Source organism: Tachypleus tridentatus, chromosome 6, assembly GCF_004210375.1.
Source record: "Tachypleus tridentatus isolate NWPU-2018 chromosome 6, ASM421037v1, whole genome shotgun sequence".
Lineage (NCBI taxonomy): Eukaryota > Metazoa > Arthropoda > Merostomata > Xiphosura > Limulidae > Tachypleus > Tachypleus tridentatus.
The window spans coordinates 112,844,537-112,864,663 of NC_134830.1; the positions used below are offsets into that span (position 1 = coordinate 112,844,537).

The following is a 20,127-nucleotide window of genomic DNA, read 5'->3' on the forward strand; positions in this document are numbered from 1 at the left end:
CAAAGCTACTCGAGGGCTATCTGTGCTAGCCGTCCCTAATTTAGCAGTGTAAGACTAGAGGGAAGGCAGCTAGTCATCATCACCCACCGCCAACTCTTGGGCTACTCTTTTAACAACGTATAGTGGGAATGACTGTAACATTACCCCCCCCCCACGATTGAAAATGTGAGCATGTTTGTTGTGACGATTATTCGAACCTGCGACTCTCAGATTACGAGTCTAGCACCTTAATAACTCGACTATGTCGGACCTTCTGTTTTAGAAGTGTTCTCTCTGTCAAATGCGAATACAATAAAAATATTTCAAAATGTTTATTTAAAAGATATCGATAAGAGTTCGCGTTTTTATTTTTTATTTTTCTTTACAGATTACGAGTCGAACGCCTTAACCCACTTGACCATGCCGAGAAGTTTATGTAAGGTCAGAAATGAGAGAAGACTGTCTTTTATTTTCCACTTTGCAAGTCTTAATCTTAAAATGTTTTTATCCAGTCCAAATGCTAGGCCTGACGTTAAAAGTTTTCCAGTATCAGGAAACTATAATATCTAGCAAAAATGTATGGCACATGTTGATAACGTAAACTTATCTCTCACTAGTGAGGAATATCACAGAAATTATGAGAATATAAGAAAAACTCTGTAAAGCCAGTGCAGCAAAAATTGTTTGTTCGTTTTCGAATTTCGTACAAAGCTGCACGAGGGCTATCTGCGCTAGCAGTCCCTAGTTTAGCAGAGTAAGACTAGGGGGAAGACAACTACTCATCATCACCCACCGGCAGTCCTTGAGCTACTCTTTTACCAACGAATAGTGGGATTGACCGTAACATTATAACGCCCCCACTGCTGAAAGGGCGAGCATGTTTGGTGCGACCGGGATTGGAACCCGCGACCCTCGGATTACGAGTCAAACGCCTTAACACACTTGGCCATGCCGGGCCCATTCAAATTTGTAAGAGAAGTTTGCATCTTTTTGCGAACAAACTAAGAAATTTATAAACACACACAATGTAAATCAACATAGGACTACAGTGGAGTTTCTTAAACGGCGTGCCAGGGGTACGCGGAACGAATAGGGGAGAAAAGAAAATCTAAACGCAGAAATAAAGGGGATAAAATACTGTTGTCGTTTTTTTGGTTACATTAAGTTTGTGATGTTATTATCCAAACTTTGTGAAAAACGATTTTATAAGTGAAGATATTTAATTAGTTATTTAGTTTTTGTATTAGAATTATGAGGGAACGTGAATATGTATTAAGTCTGAAAACTACTGTATTAGGGTAACATATCAACAGAAGATCAAACACGCGATCCAAATAAACAGAAAGAAAATCATCAGTTACTCTCTGTATAATAAGTTTACAGTAGCGGTGGCTGTGTGTGTACATTGATATATGAGAGAATACTCTGTCATCATACGTTCAGAGAGAAAGCTGAATAGTGTATGATATAAGAAATATATTATAAATATATAATCCAGCCTCTCGTACCTTACAACCATACAACCTGGTATATTACACTTCCCATGTTTTTGTGTTTTTTCCTCTTATTTACGACCTAATCTCCCAAACTGACGTCATGGAAGGATTGGATGAACCAATGAGAGCACTGTATGGATTTATTTCAGCCTTGTTCGTAAATGTCATTTCGGTATTCCAAGCAAAGCTCCGCCTATAAAAGTGGATGTTTTTTCACATTCTCAGCTTTCTCAACGGTGATTTCCTTGAGAAGAAACCTGCCACTGGTTCCAAAGGAAGAGAACAATCACTTTGCAAAAAACGATCTTAAAACTAGAAACTGGTAAGAATGTGGTATTGTAACCTATTTAGAGACGAATAATAGTTTCATTGTTTCAACAAATGTTTGACGTTCAAGTCAGCTAAAACTAAATTTTCACAGTTTTTGATAAATATAATTTCATATTTTTTAATATCAAATAACGTACGAAAAATGACAGTTTAGAGTTTCTGTACTGAATAAGAAATTAAACTGAAACGGGAAGGAAACCTCCGACCGAAAAGAACGAATATTTAAATTAATAAAAATTTATCTTTGTGTTGAGTATAAATAATTTCACAATGAAGAGCCTGAACAAGTAATAATGAAAACAAAATAAAGAGCACGAAGTGTTTTGACAAAAACAGTCTGTAAAACGAATGGTTGGTAAATACGCGAACATTAAACCGGAATGGACTCGTGAAACCGTCGAATCTTGTGTCTATATAAATTTGATACTGTCCTGTTATTGTGGATTTAAACTTTATTTTAGACGAACAAAAATCCTTGTTTATATTTTTCAGTTCATCTTCTCTTCTGTTTCGCGCCAGAGTTAAATCAAATATTATATTAACGACTTTATCACTTTTATAGATCTATGTATTTGTATAGACCGATTTAACTCGAAAAGCAGCTAAAACGAAAAGTCTGGTAAGTTACTCAGCAAATTTTGGCCCATACCATAATTTATTGTATTGTTTTTTATGTATATTTATTTATATGAGAATTTAGTCTATCTTTATTTATTACGTCGCAAGTGGATTTGTTACAATTTAAGATACTGCAAGTACTGAGAACAGCATGGAATTCTATTCCTATTTGACGATTTTAAAAGAATTAAAGTTGCATTGTTATGTTATTTGGTGATACATTATTGAGCTTAGAATACAAAATTATTAATAAAGTGTTAGAAATAATAAAGAACATACAATTCCAAAAGTATCTAACAAGTTAAGTAAAAGTAATACTAGATGAAAGCTGTTAGCAGTTGGTTTGATCTCAGATACTCTAACATTGCAAAATTTCAAAAGTAATTAGCACATTATTTAATTTCCATGAAAACGTAAGACACAAAGTGTAAACATTTCACACATTCAAACAGTAAAAAGAAAAAAGAATACATTTTGTGTTGTGTTTTTATTTTCTGAAATAATAACGTTATTTTTTATTCGTTTACAGAACAATCTTTAGTTTTCGTCTTTGATACAAAATATTATTAAAATCAGGCCCTAGTTTCCCATCCTAAAATTCGTATTTAGAAACTAAAGGAAAGAAATGTTATTAAAAGAGAAAAAACATTGTGAAAATATGAGATGAAGGGGATTATAAAATGAAGGTAAAAATATAGCTTGTAATAAATCAATGTCTTACGGTATGCCGCCGGACTTACACCACTAAAAGCCGGGTTTCGATACCATTAGTGGGCAGAGCATAGAGAATCTACTATGTAATTTTGTGCTTGATTCCAAATTAAAAAAACAAAACAATGTGCTGTGAGTGTTTGTTTCAAAACTAACCGGTGGAATGCAAATTAGTTTGTTACAGGGCCTGGCATGGCCTAGCGCGTAAGGCGTGCGACTCGTAATCCGAGGGTCGTGGGTTCGCGCCCGCGTCGCGCCAAACATGCTTGCCCTCCCAGCCGTGGTGGCGTTATAATGCGACGGTCAATCTCACTATTCGTCGGTAAAAGAGTAGCCCAAGAGTTAGCGGTAAGTGGTGATGACTAGCTGCATTCCCTCTAGTCTTACCCTGCTAAACTAGGGACGGGTAGCACAGATAGCCCTCGAGTAGCTTTGTGCGAAATTCCAAAACACACACACAAGGTTTGTTACGATTTCTGAAATTTGGTTATTATATTATTTCGTTCTTATTTATGTGCGAGAGTAATCGGTGATTTACTGTGTAAGTAAAATTATATTAGCATGAATAGAACATCTGGCGAAGCTTGTTAAGTTATTTTTGTGGTCATACATATTAACTAAAATTGATGAATTCTGTCTGTCTCGTGATTCGAAATAAGCTTAGAGTGGGGTACTAATAATGTATAATGTTATATATTAATACCATTAACAATCTTGTATATGATTTGTTATTATGCATGTGTTAACGATTATAAATGATAACCGTGAAAACATGATGCAAGTTATGTATGACTAGTTTAATTTAATTTGTAGAGAATAATAAAAAAATGTAAGAAAATAGCTTTACTTTATTTAAATACCATTATTTAAATTACTTGGTTTAATAGTATTGAAAGATATCTTGAAATTAAAATGTATTACATTTTTGTCAAATGTGTGTAATTAGCGAAATTATTTTGAAATATTAGTTAGTCCTACGTTCTTTCATTTGTATTTTTGGGTTTAAACAATTGCGTGTGTTTTCTTTTAACAAAGCCATATCGGGATATCTGCTGAGTCCACAGAGGGAAATCGAACCCCCTGATTTTAGCGTTGTAAATCCGTGGACTTACCGCTGTACCAGTGGGGGACCTTTTAGACAATTGTAAAGCTATTCCATTCTCTTTAATAACTGATAAATGTTCTTCGAATGATGTATTTATTTTTGATAAAAGTGTAGAATTTATTTATATAATTTCTACTGCACATATTTTAATAACAGCTTAAAATTAATGTATCGTGAAATAAAGGAAAGCAAGTAACATTTAACATAATAAAATAAGCTCTTCTATCGTGGGTTTTCAACATATAACTCCATATAGATGGAGTGTTTGTGTGTGTTTTTCGTATAGCAAAGCCATAAAGGGCTATCTGCTCAGCCCACCGAGGGGAATCGAACCGCTGATTTAGCGTTGTAAGTCTGAAGACATACTGTTGTACTAGCGGGGGACCCATATAGATGGAAGCGAAGTGAATGCCTACCTTTTCATGTGATGAATTGGAGAAATGCTGTCGAGTCGAGCTTAAGATGCTCTAGAACAGATTATACGAAGAGCCTGAATCTTTATTTAAGACATTCCAGAACAGATTATACGAAGAGCCTGAATCTTTATTTAAGATATTCCAGTATAGATTATACGAAGAGCCTGAATCTTTATTTAAGATATTCCAGAACAGATTATACGAAGAGCCTGAATCTTTATTTAAGATATTCCAGAATGGATTATACGGAGAGAAAATTAACCTGAATTAAATAAGTATAAAACAGTGTTTTAGAAGCAATGTACCAACAACATTGTATTGCAGCGTTTCATAGAAACAACAGTTACTAAAAACCCAAACAAATGGGAAATAGGTTATGTGACAAACGAAACTTACAGCTGACATTATCAATAATATTACGCATACGGAATGGTTATGACATACGAGTGAAGCGTTTACATTAGAGATCACAGAAAAAACATTAAATTTTTTTTAATTATTCGGAATGTTAAATCGGCTATTTTGTAGGATTTATTTCTTTGATTATTTTACGACAGTAACGCTTGTAAAAAAGAAAACTTTTGTTCAATTTTTCTCCTTACGATTTCATCAGGAGCTTCTTGTTACAAATATTGAGACACAAAAAATATTCGTTACGATTTAACTGAAATTGTACGTTACTTCTCCTGTTTGTATAGAAAACCCCCAAGGATTATCTGCTGTCTCCACAACTTTAGAAAAAAAAATTGCTTATTTTTTGTAGGTGTTCATACTATATATTGTCTGTTGTAATTGTTTACTATTATTGTCTTCTTAATTAAAAAAACACAGTAATATTACAATACATCTTTAGTTATACTTTTCATGAGGCATTAAATTTACGTTATTTTTTAAACACTACATTTTCTATCAGACCCTTTAGGGATTTTCAAGAATTAGAATAATGTATAATAATTGTATGCTGTTGTTGTTGTTTGGAATTTCGCACAAAGCTACTCGAGGGCTATCTGTGCTAGCCGTCCCTAATTTAGCAGTGTAAGACTAGAGGGAAGGCAGCTAGTCATCACCGCCAACTCTTGGGCTACTCTTTTACCAACGAATAGTGGGATTGATCGTAACATTATAACGTCCCCACGGCTGGGAGGGTGAGCATGTTTGGTGCGACTCGGGCGCGAACCCGCGACCCTCAGATTACGAAGCGCACGCCTTAACACGCTAGAATTGTATGCTAACCACACTTTATTTCTCATATCCATTGCCGACAATGAGTTTCTTCCGGTACAGAGCTCTTCAGGCCAGCTGGGATACAAGAAATACAGTAGTGGTTATAAGTTATTTATAACACTTGTAAGTTTGGAGAGCTCTAGATACTATTACCATACAATCTTCTAACTCTTAAAATTCCCTAAGAAGTAATATAAATAGCGCTTTATTTGAAAATATAATAGGCCTAAAATTAATATCTTATGACAAGTATAATTAATTATAATCATGCGTCGCCATCTTGGAAAAAGCGTTCACACCAACGCAGTATTAATTACTATAAGACAGAATCTCGTGAATAGAATTCAGTGCTGTTATTTTTAAAATAAGTCAACGCTAAAATCCGAGAGTCATTTCCCCGTGGTTGTTTTTGGTTTGGTTTGTTTAGAATTAAGTACAAAGCCTTACAAGAGGCTGTCTGCCCACTGTCCACCTAGGGGAATCGAAGCTCAGATGTTAACGCTGTAAGTCCGTAAATTTACTTCTGACCATTCGAGAGGTTTACTTAAACTCCAGTTTTTATTTCTGTTAACCCTCAGCATATTTCTTTGCATCAAAGTAGAGTCTTTGATCTATACAACTATGTCCTGTTGTCAAGTATTCCATTTTCTAGAAACAAAATAAACTTCTTTTTTTTTTGAAGTAACTGTTCCACAATAATCGACGTATATTCAGTTGCTTTTTTTTTTCAAGGGGTCAATGGTAGGTGATGCGCATAGCCATATGCAAATTAGGCTGATAGAGAAAATTCATGATGACGAGAAACGCATTTGAAGTAAAATTGTATATCAAGATGGCTGGTATGGGTAATAAAATAAAGTAGTTCTCTGCTCTATTTTAATAAAAGTTTTAATACTTATACCAGCCGTCTTGAAATACATTATTACAGAGAAAAGTAGGATGAAACGAACAACCGATAAGTTAAAAATGGAAGGTTCAAAACAGTGTTGATATCTGAAAGAAAGACAGGCTTGTACCATCAAAATAAGTGCAATATTGAGTCGACTCTCCGGGTATACCCTGCCGATAGAATCAATACAATATGTAGGCTCTTGTTCGCGCACATTTTGGGTTCAGTTACTTCCATAATGCACAACGTTTCCTTGACAGCATCCCTGCTGAGTTATGGGGTCTCTAAAGGTCGCCATAACTCAAGAACCATATATCAAAGGAAGAATATCACTGCTATTGTTGTAGAAACCATACGTGTTAGAAATATTAAACGCCGTTGACAGTATGGATGCAGTAATAAAAAATGAACGATGCGGTACCGAAGAGTTGCTACGGTTGCGCTCCTCGCGTGATTATTAGAAACTAGCATAATACGCGTTTACTTATTACGTATGCACGTGCATAAAATACTCTGTCATTTTGTTACTTGGTTTGCCATGTAGACAGTTTGATATCTCTATTATAACTTTGAGTTTAAAACTGCTCCGTACGTACGACGAACAACAAAATATAAGTGTGAAAAAGGTAAAACAAAATCAAAATTTTCTGCCATCAGTTAATATTGTTTTTAAAAGGTGTCAAACTGCATACATTAAAAAAATAATAACAAATGACAGTGCAGTTAAGTTTTATTTTCGTATTTATACAAATCTTACCCTTTGTGGCTTGTTTAAATGGAGAAATGCATTTATATAACTAAGACTATGTGTGGTGTGGATGTAATATATGGCAGTACTTATCAAATAAAATAATTGACAGAAGCCACCTTAAAAACAAATAAAAATTAATATTCTAAATCCATATAAGTTATGACTGGTTTGTTTGTTTATTTTGTTTGGAATTTCGCGCAAAGCTACTCGAACTCTATCTGCAATAAAAGTCCGTAATTTTGCAGGGAAGGCTAATAATAACTTTGCACAAAGTTTTATTTGAACATATTTGGTGGGACAGGAATTTACATTCGCGATCCTCAAACTGCGAATCAAGCGCTTCAACTACCCGAATATGTCGGTCCATAATGGATGATTAGTACAGGATATGTGTATAACTAGCAGGGAAGGTAACCAATCAGCATTACTCATCGCCAATTCATCGATTACTTTTTCACCAATGGACAGTTGGATTGACCGTTACGATATTCCCCTCCTCATCACCATTGTTGAAAGAACAAGATGATCAGCGAAGCGTTTTGATCCCACGAGAACTCTAATCACCAGGCTGTGTCAGGCCATTTGTAAATTGACCAGTAACATAAAAATGTGAAATAAAAAGAGCTACAATTGATTTAGATGCATATTCTGCATGTAAAAATTTTATAGAGCATATGTAGTTCAAACACAAGTTAAAATTAACTGTTAAGTTTCATAGAGTTTATTCATTAATAGAAATATAAGTTTATCCGTAGAAATTCTGTCTTTTGAAAACAATTTTCTAGTTTTACTCTGAAAACGAAAACGTTGAAATGAAATATTTTTAGAAACGATCAGAAATATCCATCTTCAACAATTATTGAATAGATTTTTTTTTTTTTTTATGGGGCACAGTGACTAGCTTGACTGACTGTAAATGTAAGAGCTTAGAATTTGTCTTTCGTGCCGTAATTTTATTGTGTTGCCAAATATCGTAATTCGACACTAGTTTGTTTGTTTGTTTGTTTTGGAATTTCGTACAAAGCTACTCGAGGGCTATCTGTGCTAGCCATCCCTAATTTAGCAGTGTAAGACTAGAGGGAAGGCAACTAGTCATCACCACCCACCGCCAACTCTTGGGCTACTCTTTTACCAACGAATAGTGGGATTGACCGTCACATTATAACGCCCCCACGGCTGGGAGGGCGAGCATGTTTAGTGCGACGCGGGCGCGAACCCGCGACCCTCCGATTACGAGTCGCACGCCTTATGCGCTTGGCTATGCCAGGCCTCGATACTAGTAGTTTCTTTATAAAGAATCCCAAACTACACACAGGGCTATTGTACTCTGCTTACCATGAGTTTCGAAACCCGGCTTCTAGCGTTGTAAGTCCGCAGACATATCGCTGTGCCACTGGGGTACAATAACGGTAGTCCAAGAGTCAGCGATAATTGGTTCCTTGAATAATCTTCTTCTCATTATCTGGATTTTAGTTTTTGTAGACCAAGGAGGGTCAAATTTACTGGGACCTCTTCCTCCAAAACTCCTTTAATAATGGGCGATTTGAAATTCGCGCAAAGCTATACGAGGGCTTCCTGTGCTATTCATCCTTAATTTAGCAGTTTAAGACTAGAAGTTAGGCAGCAAGTCATCACTACTCACAATAAATTCTTGGGCGACTCTTTTACCAATGATTAGTAGGATTGATTGATACAGTATTACGCCCACCACAGCTGAAAGGGCGAACATGTCTGGTGGGACAGGAATTCAAATCCGCGATCCTCAAATTGCGAATCAAGCGCCTCAACTACCTGAATATGTCGGTCCATAATGGATGATTAGTGTAGATCACCTTTATGTATCCTTGCGCGAAAATCCGAAAGAGACAAACTGGCTTTCTAATTGCCATCTACAAAACCTATGTAATTTATGGGAATAATTTAATAATAAAATATCGTTGATTTCGTGAATTTCTTTTGTCTCGCAGCAAGTCGGAGGTAAGTAAACGAATTCACAAGGCTAAAAATCTGGAGTTTGATTCTTCGTGATAAAAAGTTCGCAGAAGGCCTATTGTGTAGCTCTGTGATAATATAGACAGGCATAAAATCTATAGATTGAATGTGCGATGAAAAGAATAGTACGTAGCAAGTTTAGGTACAGTTGGTAGTCTAGGAGGACTTACGAGTTATTTAGAGTGTTATTGGTATTTTGTTTTATTTCTGATAGATGTTGTGAGTAGGCGTTACGTTTCAAAATATCATGTGTGAACAGATGATTATATAGACAGTCATAGGTACGTCGATTTAGATAAATAGTAAGACTGTGTAATTGAAGATAAATGTTATTTTTGACAGAGTTTTGTTTTCTGAAATGTTTTGACAGGCCATGAAACTTGAACTTCTTTTTGCAGTCGCTGTAATAAACCTCATGGTCGTCATACCAATAAGTTCATATAATGACGATCTACCCATCTACAAATGGAGTCCTCTGGTGTTTCGTGGTTTTAAGAAGAATAGCTATGTGGGTTGAAAAAGACTTGTTATTTTTTGTCTAACAATAACTTAGTTAGTTTATCTATAAAATAATGGTTTTCGAAAAATAAGTTTTAATGTAATTTTTTAAATGCTTCATCGCAGAATTCATATCTTTTAAATCTGTGTTTCCGTGTTAAATAATGAAAATAAGAGTTTCCATCACTTTAGTAGTGTATTGGAATGTTTCGGCGTTAGACAGATATCTTATTATCGTGCAATGTCTTTTAAATCCAAACTAATTTATGTTTTATAAAAGAAGAAATAATAATATCTTCTTCAGAAGTTCTGTGCGACTAAGTATACTGACTGTGGGCAGAAGAGAACTCGTTTTGGCTATCTAATCCGGCAGCCATGCTGTAAGGGTCTAGTTTGCGAAAAAGTTGGCAGACAACAGCTGTGTATAACACGGTGAGTAGATCAGTAACACAACATCACTAAAATCAATTTAGTTTTATTCAAAAAGAAAATAAATTAAGAAAATCGCTAATATTAGCTTTAAACTAAAGTGATGGTAAATCAGGGATATAAAGTTTTCAACTGATCAATAGACAATCGATCCAATGTTTACAAATATGTTATAATAACCGAAAAATAATTAATATTCTAATATAGGTTTGCTACAATGAAGAGAAATTGATACTTGGATCGAAGTTTCCCATATTTTAGTCATTTGTCGTTTATTTTTTATCTTAAATATATTAACAACATTGCTAAATAATTAAATATTACTACACTCATTTAGGATTGTTTATCCTTCACAACTAATTTAAAGAATGGTAAGAACTCCATTGTCTATAACTTTACTATTGGCAAGTTTTAATGTTATTCCTTTCTAAGTGTTGCTGTCGAACTGAAGAACACATACTATATCTTTTATATCTTATGTAATTTTTATTTTTTGTAAATAATACATTTTTATAGGTTGTCCTGAAGTCAGTGTATTCATTTATATTGTAAAACGGCTTATGTATATGTCAGTCAATGACAAAACATTTCCACCATCACGAAACTTTCAGGGGTTCTTGAGTATATTCCAGGGTAATTCTGCAATCCCTTAATTCTTTTACTTCCACATTTATACAAGTTTTACAGTTATGTTATTACACGTTTCCCCCTTACAACTCTTAACTTACTGCCTACTTTCTGATCACCATAAAACTTTCAGGGGTTTTTGGTACGGTATAAATCATGTAGAAGTACAAATTCAATAATATTGTTTTTGTTTTTTTTAATTTCGCGCAAAGCTACTGAAGGACTACCTGCGCTAGCCGTCCCTAATTTAAAAGTGTAAGACTAGAGAAAAGGTAGCCAGTCATCACCACCCACTCTTGAGCTACTCTTTTAACAACGAATAGTGGGATTGATCCTCACTTTATAACGCCCCATGGCTGAAAGGGCGATCATGTTTAGTACGGTGGAGATTCGAGCCCGTGACCCTCAGATTACGAGTCGAACGCCTTAACACGCTTGGCCATGCCAGTCCTTTCAATAATATATTGAAAATAATCATACTAATGTGAAGAAACCAGATGGGTGTAAATTTATAAAAGATGTTATGGCAGTCTTCGCTAAATTTGCATGGCAAATGATTCAAGCGCATGCTGCCCGCCATTCGTGTAAAGTCAACATGAAAAATGACATGCGAAGCGCAGAGACCTTTCCTATAATTTTTTAATTTGACGTTTAACTTCTGATTAATAGATGACGCTGGTTATAAGCTTACTGCTCGAGGGACATCAAAAGGCTTCCGATTTTATTATTTTAATCAAAACTTGGACTTCTCCTTGTATTACATTGAAATAAAAGCAGGGTGTTTGCAATGAAAGCGGTAAATAAAACTATTCTAGGTGACGGAAGGATATGTGAAAATTACAGTAAAAAACATTCTCAGTCAGCCATAAGCATAACGCGCGTACTCTAAATGGTTATTGACAGAGTTCACATTAACACACACACAGTGTGCATGATTTGAGAAAAATACAGACGCAGTTATATTAGAGTGTGAGAAGAAATTATTTTTAAACTAGTTTATTAATATGTTTGTGCTGTTGTATTTCTGGTTTGTGGAAATATTGAAGAGTTATTTAGGCAGACAGACACACACAATTAATGTATCCGATTAGGACCGCCCATGCTCTGACTCACATTGAAAATACAGCTGTCTGTACAAAAATGAACTTCAATAGTTCAGTGAAATTTATCCAGAGACAAATCAGGTAGATAAAACAATGCTATATTATCATTATGAAGTAAAATTCGATGCCCAAGTTGCCTTACTCCATGTGTTGAGAGGCCTGGTGGTAAGACACTAGACTGTGTTGTCGGATTCGACTTCCATCACCGAAAATACCCGTATTTTCAGCCAATTTCGGTCAATTCCTCTATTTGTTAGTAAAGAGTAGCTGAAGAGTTGGCGGTGATCGTTGTTGATTATATGCCTTCCTTCTAGTCTGTCACTTCTCATTTAGGGACGGCTGACGCAGATAGTCTTCAAGGAACATAGCGCAAAATTTAACAATATACAAAACAATAGTTTATTGAATTAGGTAAATCTGTTTTTATCCTCTCCTTTTATAGACATTTTCTTAAATAAGTATATTTTTTACATTTAAATAAATAAAATTATTTAAAAAGAATAATTTATCCTGTTCACCTATGTTTGCGATAATGCGCGAATATCTATACGAATTCATCTTTGCTTGTTTCATATCTAGTGACAAATAAAATACAAAATCTAGTAACGCACTCCAGTTTCCTGTGCAGGAGTATCCCAAACTTCCTTACATTTCAGACCCAGCATGGCCAGGTGGTTAAAACACTCGACTAGTAATCTGAGGGTCGCGGGTTCGAATCCCCATCACACCAAACATGCTTACCCTTTCAACCGTGGGGGCATTATAATGTGACGGTCAATCCCACTATTCGTTGGCGGTGAGTGGTGATGACTAGCTGCCTTCCCTCTAGTCTTACACTGCTAAATTAGGGACAGCTAGCGCAGATAGTCCTCGAGTAGCTCTGCGCGAAATTCAAAACAAACAAACCCTTAAGAGACTCGACTCGTAATCTGAATCAAATCCCTGTCACAGCAAACTTGCTTGCCTTTTCATCCATGGGGTCGATATAAAGTGACAGTCAATCTCACTATTCGTTGGTAAAAGAGTAGCCCATGAGTTGACTTCCCTCTAGTCTTGCATTGCTAAATTAGGGACGACTAGCGCAGATAGCCCTCGTATAGCTTTGTGCGAAATTAAAAAAACAACAACTAATAAATCATACCTAGTGAAAGATAAAATATAAAAGCTAGAGACACACTCCAGTACAGGATTATCCAAACTTCCTTACATATCAATCATTCACTCCCCTTCTCCCCAGTGATACAGCAGAATGTCTGCAGACTTATAACGCTAGAAATCGGATTTCTATACCAGTGGTGGGTAGATCACAGATAGCCCATTGTGTAACTTTGTGCTGAACCTCAAACAAAGACAATAATTTCATTCTAAATATACTGGGTTCTTTACGTAATAATCTGTCCCCTAATGGCTCAGCAGTATGTCCACGAACTTACAACGCTAAAAATGTGGTTTTGTTACCTTTGTTGAGCTCAGCACAGATAGCCGACTGAGTATCCTTTCGCTTTACTACAAACAAACAACTAAATATTTATATTTAAGTTTTTAAACATTTAAGATTCTTAAAATCATATTCAGGAAACGTAAGCTTATCGATCAACAGATACATAAATTTTCACTTTGAAATATTTAAGTAAAGGTAAATCATTTGTTTAATAAAGTCAAAACGATGTGTTTTGTTCCATTATTTTTTAGTATCATCAGGTTTTAATTTCTAACAATTTTAATATATTCTGTCAACACTTCTTCAATGAGTGAATTCAGTGAGAAGGAATATTACGCTTCTTGCAGCACACCTAACCAACTTATTTCAAAAGACAAGATAATAAATGTATACTTATTTGCGTATCAATTATGTTTGAATTTTTCCAAAGTTAATCGAGTGCTATCTGTCTTAGCCGTTATTGATTAAGTAGTGAGGAAAGATGGCTAGTCAACAGCTTGTTTTTGTTTGTTTTTGAATTTCGCACAAAGCTACTCGAGGGCTATCTGTGCTAGCCGTCCCTAATTTAGCAGTGTAAGAATAGAGGGAAGGCAGCCAGTCATTTCCACCCACCGCCAACTCTTAGGCTACTCTTTTACCAACGAATAGTGGGATTGACCTTCACATTATGACGCCCCCACGGCTGAAAGGGCGAGCATGTTTGGAGCGACGGGGATGCGAACCTGCGACACTCATATTACGAGTAGCACCCCTTAACGCGCTTGACCATGCCGGGCCACTAGTCAACAGAACTCGTCGCCAACTCTTAAACTTCTCTAATGAAATAGTGGGATTGATCGTTATATTATAGTATCCTCATAGTTGAAGGTAAGCACGTTCGGTGATGGGATTCGAACCCTCGACTCGCAAATTACGAGTCGATCAGTTTGAGCGTAGACTGGTAGAGATCCTGACGAGTAATAATATCTAATCGGGTGTATGCAGTCCCACACTTGGTATTACTGGTGCACAAAAATATAGCTAATTAAAAGGAAAGAAAAGGGCTTATAGATTAATTTACTTTAATCCTGCCTTAGAGAATTTTAAGTGCCACGATTAGTGGCTATTGAGGATTCGTTCTTGTTTCTTTACACTCAGCAGTATGTCTGCGGACTCACACCGCTAAAAATCGGGTTTGGATACCCGTGATAGGCAGAGCACAGATATTCCATTGTATAGTTTTGTGCTTACATCCAAAAAATCACAGTCTTTACATGTCAAAATTAATTTAAATTGTGAGTAATCTAATTATCTATCTTTGTCTCTTCATCCATTACACAGACACATACACACACACACACACACATTTATAAGTTTCAATCGCTGTTATCTCAAAACGTTCCTCTTAGTCCCCTGCTAGTACAGCGGTAAGTCTACAGGTTTACAACGCCAAAATCACGGGTTTGATTTCCCATAAGAAAACTCACAAACACGTTCCTCTTCATGTATTCTTCAAATTTTAAATGGCCGTATGATTATTTAATTATCCGTTTAATTATCTCATTAACAGATGGCGATGGGAAAACACCAACGAAGTCTACTATCCATAAATTAATGGAAATTATTCAGGACTGCAAAAACCTGAAGTTTACGAATTAATCTTACAGGCAATTTTGTGTATGCTTTGTCTTACAAATAGAAATACTGTCATGCCTGTAATGTTTGGTTGTTGAATAAAGCCATATTTTTGTCTGGAATATTTTTATTATGCCATACTTATTATAATTTAGCAGAAACGTTTTAATGTAATGAATACTTGCTACCAAAGTATTAACACTGATGTCGCCTTTTAAGTATAAATTGTAAAAAATCTATATATTCAAATTTGCTAAATGTACGTTAGTCAATTAATATTATTAAAATAATTCTAATAAGTTTTAATATTAGTGAAATAAAAATAATGTTCTATGTTTATGTAATTTTAAATTATAATCCATCATATATTTCAAAATTAAGTTAAAATAACATTCACTTAAAGAAACTTTGTTTATTTTTGCTGAACATTTTTTCTTTCTTTGGGGTGTGTGGGGGTGTTTAGGTTTAATTTCTTATTACGTTGTTACAATTTCATCAATTATTTTAAAATTGAATCTGTTTAAAGTTAAGGACAAAGCTACACAATGGGGTATCTGTACTCTGCCCATCACGGGTATCGAAACTCGTATTTTAGCATTGTAAGTCCTCAGATATACCTCCATGCTACTATGAGGCATTGAATCGGTATAAAAACGTCCTTCGTTGGTGATATTAACTATTCGTTTTTCATTTGTTAATTAACATTTTAATTAGAAAGACCCAAACGTTTTCATTGTTTTGTAATAAAACTAATGTGAAAATACTGAATCGGACTGGATCTGTTCTTATGGATTAAAGACCACAGAAATGAAAATGATTTCTTCCCGCGTTATAACAAATTTTCAACCTGGGCTGCCAACTTATATGATTGCGTCAAATTAGTTTGTCATATAACCTTCGAAGGTTTAGCCTAACTTTACAAGATTATTATCATTATTATGGTGACAGGCTCATCATCATACTTACATTATAAAATTGTGTAATTAATGTGATTACTTAGTGCCCATAACCTTAAAAAAAAAAGGAATGGTTCTATCATTTTATTAAGATGGTTATCAAGTTTACAGCACAAGATGTTACAGTTAAAACATGTTCTAACTTATAGATATTTACGTTTCATTTTCTTATTTATTTCAATTTCATAATATAAGGGGAAAAAAAAGAAAAAGAGAAAATTTCTGGTGTTATTACAGATGAAAATTTGTGAAAGCCAATTCAATTTAATGCCAATAAACTTTGGCTTTTGACATCAATAGTCACTTTATACTAAATATATATTATAATCGAAATTTAAATAAGCTTAAATCCGATGGGCCTGGCATGAAGCTTTAGGCACTCCATTTATAATCTACTAATCAAGAGATCGAAATCTCTCGCTGAACATGCCCTTTCATTCTTGAGTGCGTTATAAAAATGAAAGCAAAGTTCCATTAATCGTTGATAAAATACTAGCACAGAAAAGAGTTTGTAATGTGGATGGTGGCGACTTTTGTTCATTTCATTATTTTAAATTTATGAACGGTCAGCGCAAATATCCTTGAATAGCTTTTAGCGAAATTCCAACAAACAAATAACTTTAAATCAGTAAAAAACAAACAAACAAGATCACATTGTAAATGCTACCATAAAACAGGCCTTGATCACATTCCAATTTATGGTTAGGAATTTAAAACTATTTTAAAAGAATTACTATGGATTACATTGTCTTTTTTTTACTATAAATTCCTTGTATAATTTTCTTTGTCCCATAAAAAACTGTATTAAAATAAACTTACTTAGCAGTTATTTTATGAATTAAGCTCTTCATGTAATTTTTTCTTAAAGTAACAAAAGTACTAATGCCCCTTCACAGAATCGCGATTACATGTATTGTTCAGTATCAACCTCTGGTCTAAAATTAAAGGAATCGATAAAAAGTAGCCGACCACAGACAGCACAGGACACGTTTCTCAATCTTGTTATTGGGTTTTCCCCTTTCTTTCGATTTTTGCGAATATTTACACAAAAACTATCTGAATACAAACGTCCCTAATTTTGAACTAATAGACCACAACTACCCAACAGCATTAATTGTAAAATCTTGGCTGCTCTTGTATTTAATCTCGATTTTAAGAATACTGAGAGATTATAGGAATATAACTAAACAATTAAAACTGAAGAAAAGACTTTTCAAGATCTTCTGTGAATGTAATTCTACAAAAATGTATATTCTAACTGAGGAAAAGTTAGGATACCCTACCCTCTAATAGCTGGTGTTACCCCCTTTGGCTGAAATAACTGCAGTGAGACGCTTCTTGTAGCCATCTACCAGTTTCTGACATCAGTCTGAAGAAAGTTTGCCCCACTCCTCTATGCAGAATTCTTTCAGCTGTGAGATGTTTGAGGGGTTTCTTGCATGTACAGCCCGTTTCAAGTCACCCCACAGAATCTCAATGGGATTAAGATCTGGGCTTTGACTTGGCCATTCCAGGACTCTCCATTTCTTAGTTTTTAGCCAGTCCTTGGTGGATTTACTGGTATATTTTGGGTCATTGTCGTGTTACAGGGTCCAGCTCCGCTTCAGCTTTAATTTTCGTACAAATGGTGCTCACATGATCCTCAAGCACCCTCTGATACACAGTAGAATTCATGGTGGATTCTATGATTGTGAGCTGTCCAGGTCCTGCTGCAGCAAAGCAGCCCCAAACCATGACACTTCCACCTCCATGCTTCACAGTTGGTATGAAGTTCTTTTCCTGGAATGCTGTATTTGGTTTACGCCAAACATGTCCTCTGTTTTGGTGTCCAAATAATTCAATTTTGGACTCATCTGTCCAAATAACATTATTCCAGAAGTCGTGGTCTTTGTCTACATTCTCTCTGGCAAACTTCAGTCTGGCCTTGATGTTTCTCTTAGAGAGCCAAGGTTTCGTCCTTGCACACCTCCCATGCAAGTTAAACTTGTGCAGTCTCTTTCTGATTGTAGAGGCATGCACAAGTTTAACTTGCATGGGAGGTGTGCAAGGACGAAACCTTTGCTCTCTAAGAGAAACATCAAGGCCAGACTGAAGTTTGCCAGAGAGAATGTAGACAAAGATGCAAGTTAAACTTGTGCAGTCTCTTTCTGATTGTAGAGGCATGCACTTTCACATCAACAGTAATCAGAGCCTGCTGTACGTCCCGTGATGACATATTAGGGTGTTTGGAGTCCTCTTTTAGCATCTAGCGGTCTGCTCTGGAGGTGAACTTGCTTGGACAACCAGACATGGGCATGTTGGCAGTTGTTTTGAAAGCCCCCACTTGTTGACTATTTTCCGGACAGTGGAATGGCTGATTTTAAAATTATTTGGGATCTTTTTAAATCCCTTACCAGACTCATAAGCTGCTACAAATTTCTTTCTGAAGGCCTCAGATAGCTCTTTTGCTCTCACCATGGTGCTCACTCTCACTTCAACAGTCAGGAGCACACCAAACTAATTGTCTGAGGTTTAAATACGGCAATCCTCATTTAAATTGCTGAGTAACGATCTTCTAATCATGTGCACCTGGTGTGATACACATGTGTGTGAGTTGAGCCTATTTAAGTGGGAATAAATGTGTGGGTGTCCTAACTTTTCCCTCAGTTAGAACATGCATTTTTGTAGAATTACATTTACAGAAGATCTTGAAAAGTCTTTTCTTCAGTTTTAATTGTTTAGTTATATTCCTATAATCCCTCAGTATTGTTAACATCGAGGTTAAATACCTATATATCCAAAAATGTTACAAAAATACACAGGCTTTTATCGGGTGTCTTAACTTTTTCACATGACTGTACATTCAAAATTGTGTAATTTCTCCTGCTGAAATTTGTTTTTAGGATGTAATCAGTTGAAATTGCTATAAGCTGTTCTTTCCGTTTCAAAGGCAAATCTTTGGTATCTGCAGAGTCAGCAAAGGGATTTTGAATCCACAGTTTTTTTTCTAAATGAGAAGGGAAGCACTCCCCAATAGTTGTACACAAATCAAATATGTGCTGCAAGACTAAAACTTTTGCCTATTCACTTAAGGAAATTTTACTCATTATTAAGAAAACCATTGTGACTTTCGAAACAGTGAAGTTCTTCCACAAGTATACATTCACCACAAAGTTTTAGTTTAAGTTAAAGCGCTCCCATTTTACTCTGAGCTTTGAAGTACGTTACCCTGGTACCCTGTATTGTAGCATTCACTTCATTTAGATAGGCAAATACGTCCGAAAGGTAAACCACTTTCTACATCCAGCAATTGCCTCTTAATTTGTATGCAAGTTTAAAATGGCATTCAGATAAAAAAAATACTATCTCCTCACACAATTCGTAAAGCCGATATAACCATTGGACTTTAGTATGAAGCAGTAAATTTCTGTGCAAACTTTCCATAGCTTCACATAGTAAACTGAAGACCCTCGCATTGAGTGGTGTTGATTTTATAAAATTAACTATTTTTGTTACATCACCCAATACATCTTTTAGGTCATCTGGCATTCATTTCATTGTAAGTGCATGGAAATGAAGACAGTTGAGGATACTCTCGATGTCCGAGTTTTTCTTTTATATGTGTGTCATTGCGCCTGAAAATTTTCCAGTCATAACTGCAGCCCTATCAGTACAAATACTTGAGCAAAGCTGCCATCGGATCTCATGTTCTTCCACAAATAAATCAATCAGTTTGAATATTAATTCTCCTGTTGTTTGAGTAAGCGAAGGTTTGCAAATTAGGATATCTTCTTCAAAACTAGCTTCGTGAATATAGCGAACAAACACAAGCAACATCGCATAACTTGCGACATCTGCTGATTCATCCATCTGAAGGGAAAAAGTTGGACTCGCTTTTTTTACTCGCCTTATTAACTCCGTTAAGCAATTTGCTGACATATCCTTGATTCTTCAAGAAACCTAGTTGTC

The 20,127-nt window shown here is 35.4% G+C and overlaps 1 protein-coding gene across 3 annotated transcripts; it reads left to right on the top strand.

Annotated features, from left to right (window-relative positions):
* The first annotated feature begins 1,490 nt into the window (after positions 1–1,490).
* On the top strand, positions 1,491–15,339 carry LOC143254636 (uncharacterized). Of its 3 annotated transcripts, XM_076509782.1 has the most exons (5): positions 1,491–1,797; positions 2,368–2,424; positions 9,910–10,019; positions 10,314–10,441; positions 15,159–15,339. In XM_076509782.1, exons 3-5 carry the CDS (start codon positions 9,927–9,929, stop codon positions 15,196–15,198), a joined length of 261 nt encoding a protein of 86 aa, XP_076365897.1. In that variant the 5' UTR covers positions 1,491–1,797; positions 2,368–2,424; positions 9,910–9,926; the 3' UTR covers positions 15,199–15,339. The 3 variants fall into 3 exon arrangements, with proteins under 3 accessions (XP_076365897.1, XP_076365896.1, XP_076365895.1); XM_076509781.1 differs by lacking the exon at positions 2,368–2,424 and having other exon boundaries at positions 1,493–1,797; XM_076509780.1 differs by lacking the exon at positions 2,368–2,424 and having other exon boundaries at positions 1,502–1,797; positions 9,882–10,019.
* Positions 15,340–20,127: the final 4,788 nt, after the last annotated feature.

What these genes read in the sequence shown, in the direction of transcription:
- LOC143254636 (XM_076509780.1), top strand. Translation starts at nt 9,885, where the DNA reads ATGAAACTTGAACTTCTTTTTGCAGTCGCTGTAATAAACCTCATGGTC. An exon ending in GTTTTAAGAAGAATAGCTAT is followed by an intron (nt 10,020 to 10,313) that starts GTGGGTTGAAAA and finishes TATCTTCTTCAG; the next exon opens with AAGTTCTGTGCGACTAAGTA. An exon ending in CAACAGCTGTGTATAACACG is followed by an intron (nt 10,442 to 15,158) that starts GTGAGTAGATCA and finishes TCTCATTAACAG; the next exon opens with ATGGCGATGGGAAAACACCA.